This window comes from Phaethon lepturus, unplaced genomic scaffold (genome assembly GCF_000687285.1).
Source record: "Phaethon lepturus isolate BGI_N335 unplaced genomic scaffold, ASM68728v1 scaffold25251, whole genome shotgun sequence".
Lineage (NCBI taxonomy): Eukaryota > Metazoa > Chordata > Aves > Phaethontiformes > Phaethontidae > Phaethon > Phaethon lepturus.
In genome coordinates this window covers 14,105-17,768 of record NW_010520254.1, presented here as the reverse complement: position 1 = coordinate 17,768, position 3,664 = coordinate 14,105, and the positions used below count along the sequence as shown (strand labels likewise).

Sequence of the window (3,664 nt, the reverse complement as noted above, 5' to 3'; positions counted from 1 at the left end):
AGCGTCCCTCCATCCACCGGCGTGGAGCCTCCGAGGGGCTGGTTGATGTCAAGGCCACAGAAGTTGTCATCGATCGGGACTGGCTGGAAAGATGAGGATTGGGGCAGCTGTGAGTGAAAGGCAAAGCATGGGGCAGCCCCACACACCCAGGCTCACGCGGAGGGGAGCCGGCGGGGCCGGCAGCAGGGGGGGGGTCACCACCACACAACCCCCTGCCCAGGGACCCTGCCAGCACGCGGAGGGGAGCCGGCGGTGCTGACAGCAGGGTGGGAGCCACCACCACACAACCCCCTGCCCAGGGACCCTGCCAGCTTCTGCAACGGCCTGTTCCCTTCACTGCCCGAGGCCAAGACAGTCTGCAGCTGCTCCAAACTGTGTTGGGACAGGACTGGAGGAGGAACCTTAAGTCCAAGAGACACTTCCAATTTTTTTTCCTATATCTACTACATTTCTCATGGGTTTCCCCACTGCACGGCCATGCAGGAACTCTCTCCTCCACTCATTTCACCCCCTCTTAACCAGATTTCCAGAAGTGCTGAACACTATAAGCAGAAAGGTGCTAAGCATCTCCACATTGGCAAAGACTTCCCTCGAAGACCATACAAGCCCTGCTGCCAACAGCTCGCAGCACTGCTGGAATTGCTGTGCGTGGTGTGGGACAGGCTTGGGTCAGTCACCAGCCATAGGACAGCCGGGCACAGCTGACGCCACACTGCAAGAGAGGAGAGGGTGCTGCTGTTCATTCCTGTTGGGAGCAGCCATCTCCCTCTGGCACAAACAGCCCAGGCTCCAGGGCACAGTTAAACCTTCCCCATGTGAACATTGAGCTGGTGGAAAGTGCCAGCCTGGCTGCCTTGGAAGGGCGGGTGGCCACACAGGGAACGGGCTCCGGCAACATGAAACACCCGAGGGCTGAGCAGGAAGATGCACTCGTGCTCCTTCCACCGCCCAGCTGTGCACTTTCCTGCAAACCAGCTCTCTGTGCCTCAGTTTCCTTTCTGCAAGATGGGGAATATGGATGCTGGCTTCTCCCTGGAACACCACTTGCCACGAGTGAGGGAAAGTCATTCTGCTGACAGCTACGTATTATTAAGCCATATCAGCTGAGATTGCTCGAGTAAATTCCTCCACGGCATAGGTGGCAGAGGGGTGACACACCATCACACTAACTGTAATCCACTTATTTTCCACAAAGGACATTAACTACCAAATGCTCAGGCACATATAGTTGCAACTGTGATGGGATGACTCTCCTCTGTGCAAGCCAGCACTCAAGCTTCTCTTCGCCTTCCTTCTTTCATTTCATTTAACCCACGTTTATCTCTTCCCAACAGCCAAACTTAATATGCTTGGCAAAAGAAGGCCCCAGGGATTCTCAAGTCAGCCCAGGAACAATCTGCATGTGAATCAAGGTTAAAGAAATCAGCTGAATAAAAAATACAAAAGACACAACTGTCATTTGTATTTATCTTGTTAGTTTGTTGATACTAACCCTCCTGCCCAGGGAAGGGCAGAGCCTTCCTCCAGCTTCCAGAGCCCCAGGCTGGGAACAGCAAATGCTTCCAGCAAGCTGCACACCTTTATTCATCTGCCTTAACGCTACCCCTTCCTTTCATCGCCATCACCAACTGTCTGATAACAACAGGGATTAAAGAGGAAATGGACTACCATGTCTCTTCTGTGTTCAGGGAAGCTGAGGCACAGAAAGATTGATCCTATTCTGCAAACTCAGATGCCATAGGGCCAGGCATTGATATCAGTTCTTGAGGGCTACCGTGGCCAACAGTCAGAGCGTCCTTACCGCTTTAGTGCACTGGACGTCCTTCCCCAGGAGCCAGTTGAGCTCCAGGTTGCCTTCCCCCTGGTAGCAGGACTGCAGACGGTCCTTGATCTGCGCGTTGATGGTGCGAATAGGGAAGACGCAAAGCGCAGAGTCGTCGGGTGGCTGATGGTACTGCTTCTGTCCTTTGGAGAAAATGGCAAAGAGGACATCCTCCTGGGCCGTGACGTTGAGGGACTTGGCCAGCACATCTCCTGGCTTGGAGAGGTACGCTGCTTGCAGGAGGCGGTACTCTGTGTCCCCCTTGACGCAGCCAAAGGGCAGAGAGACATAGGAATGGAATTTGGGGTCATCTTTGCAGAGACGGACTATGCGAGACGTGTAAAAGAGATCACTGGCGGAGTTGATGGAGACACCCTCTGGGGTCTCTGGCTGGACAGTCAAAAAATAGACAAAGTTGCCACTGGCAAAACCATAGATGTAGAAGATGTCAAAGTGCGAAACGAGGGCCAAGGTATCTGAGGGGATTTTGATGAGGGATGAGACAAAGTCACTGTGGAGCTCATAATCCAACATTGCTGATGACTCTGGGTCCCGGGGAAGTTTGCGGCTGGAGAGGGTCGGGAAATAATCCTGCTTCCCATCCACCGCTGTGCCGATGAAGAGCTTCCCGTCTTCGCCTTCCGAGCGCACAATCACACCATACATCGTGCCCGTCTTATTGACACTGGAGAGGTAGTGCTCCTTTTTGTGCGAGGGCTCTACCAAGATAAAGAGGTCATCCAGGCGCAGCAGCTTGCAGACCCCCTGGTAGAGGCTACCGCAAGCCAGCAGCCGGTTCTCAGAGTAGTCAATGATCAGCAGCTTGTTGACATTGTTGGTGAGGGTGAGGACCTCGCTGCATGGCTGAACAATGAGGGGTGGGTAGCAGGATTTATTGTCCTCCTCAGGACCAGTTTTATGAGCCACCAAAATGGTCAGGTTACCCGAAAGCTTGTAAACCCTGTTGATAGCTCCAACGTAGACTGCTCCGGTGCCTTGGTGGACAGTCAGGTGGTTAAACGTCCAGTCCCGGTTCTCGGAGTGGAAAGTGCTGAACAAGGCATTGCTGGACACATTTCGGGAGAGCGATGCCAGGAAGAGACAGAGCAAAGCCACTGACCAGCCATCGGAGTCCAGTACCCGAGGCCAGTTCTTCCTCTGATCCATCCTGGGAAAGACAAACTTTGTGTTCCCTGCGCTTGTCCTGTGGCCCAGCAATGTCCCTCACATGGTTCTGGGGAAAGAAAAGAAACACACAGAGCAAAGGATTAGATCCAGTGTGCCCTGCAGATAAAATTCAAAGGAGGCTTTCTAATTATAATTACACAGTCCTTGAGATAAAGTGAGGACGTCTCTAAGCCCAACAAGAATTAAGCAGGTCTCCTAACTTATTGGTAAACAGTTCAGGCTTGATGTTTTGCCACTCGGTTCAGGCTCAGCGTGTTAATTTGTTATGTGGTTTAGCTGTTTATAATGTACTCTGCTCAGCCATGGGAGGGGATAATAAACTTCAGCCCAAGACAAAGCCCGCAGCTCACACACCCAACCATCAATTTGCAATCTTGGCTAAAAGGATGTCTCCTGCAGGGTATGTTGTTGGAAGCAACAGAGGAAATAAGAGGTGTTTTCTACCTTTAAATCCTCTATGATTTAATTTGGAAATCTGAGGAAGTCTCATGCAGGCAAGCTCATTGAGCATATATAGACCAAAGCCACCAGCATCTCCCCTCCACCCCTCCCCAGAGCCAGAAGTACCTCTGCACGTGATTTTCAGACAGAAACTTCTCACTGCCTTCACAAGGTACTTTACTGTCAAAAAGTAGCTGCCACCAGGGTGGGGGC

At 52.2% G+C, this 3,664-nt stretch overlaps 1 protein-coding gene across 1 annotated transcript in view; it reads right to left on the bottom strand.

Moving 5' to 3' along the window:
• Window positions 1-2,989, bottom strand: part of LOC104628675 (plexin-A2-like) — a gene marked incomplete at its 3' end in the record, with an annotated part of 51,627 nt that extends 48,638 nt beyond the window's left edge. The window contains exons 1-2 of the mRNA XM_010297339.1: window positions 1,802-2,989; window positions 18-83 (exon numbers count right to left, since the gene is read on the bottom strand). Coding sequence (XP_010295641.1) covers window positions 18-83; window positions 1,802-2,989 — 1,254 coding nt within the window. The remainder of the gene's footprint in view (window positions 1-17; window positions 84-1,801) is intronic.
• Window positions 2,990-3,664: the final 675 nt, after the last annotated feature.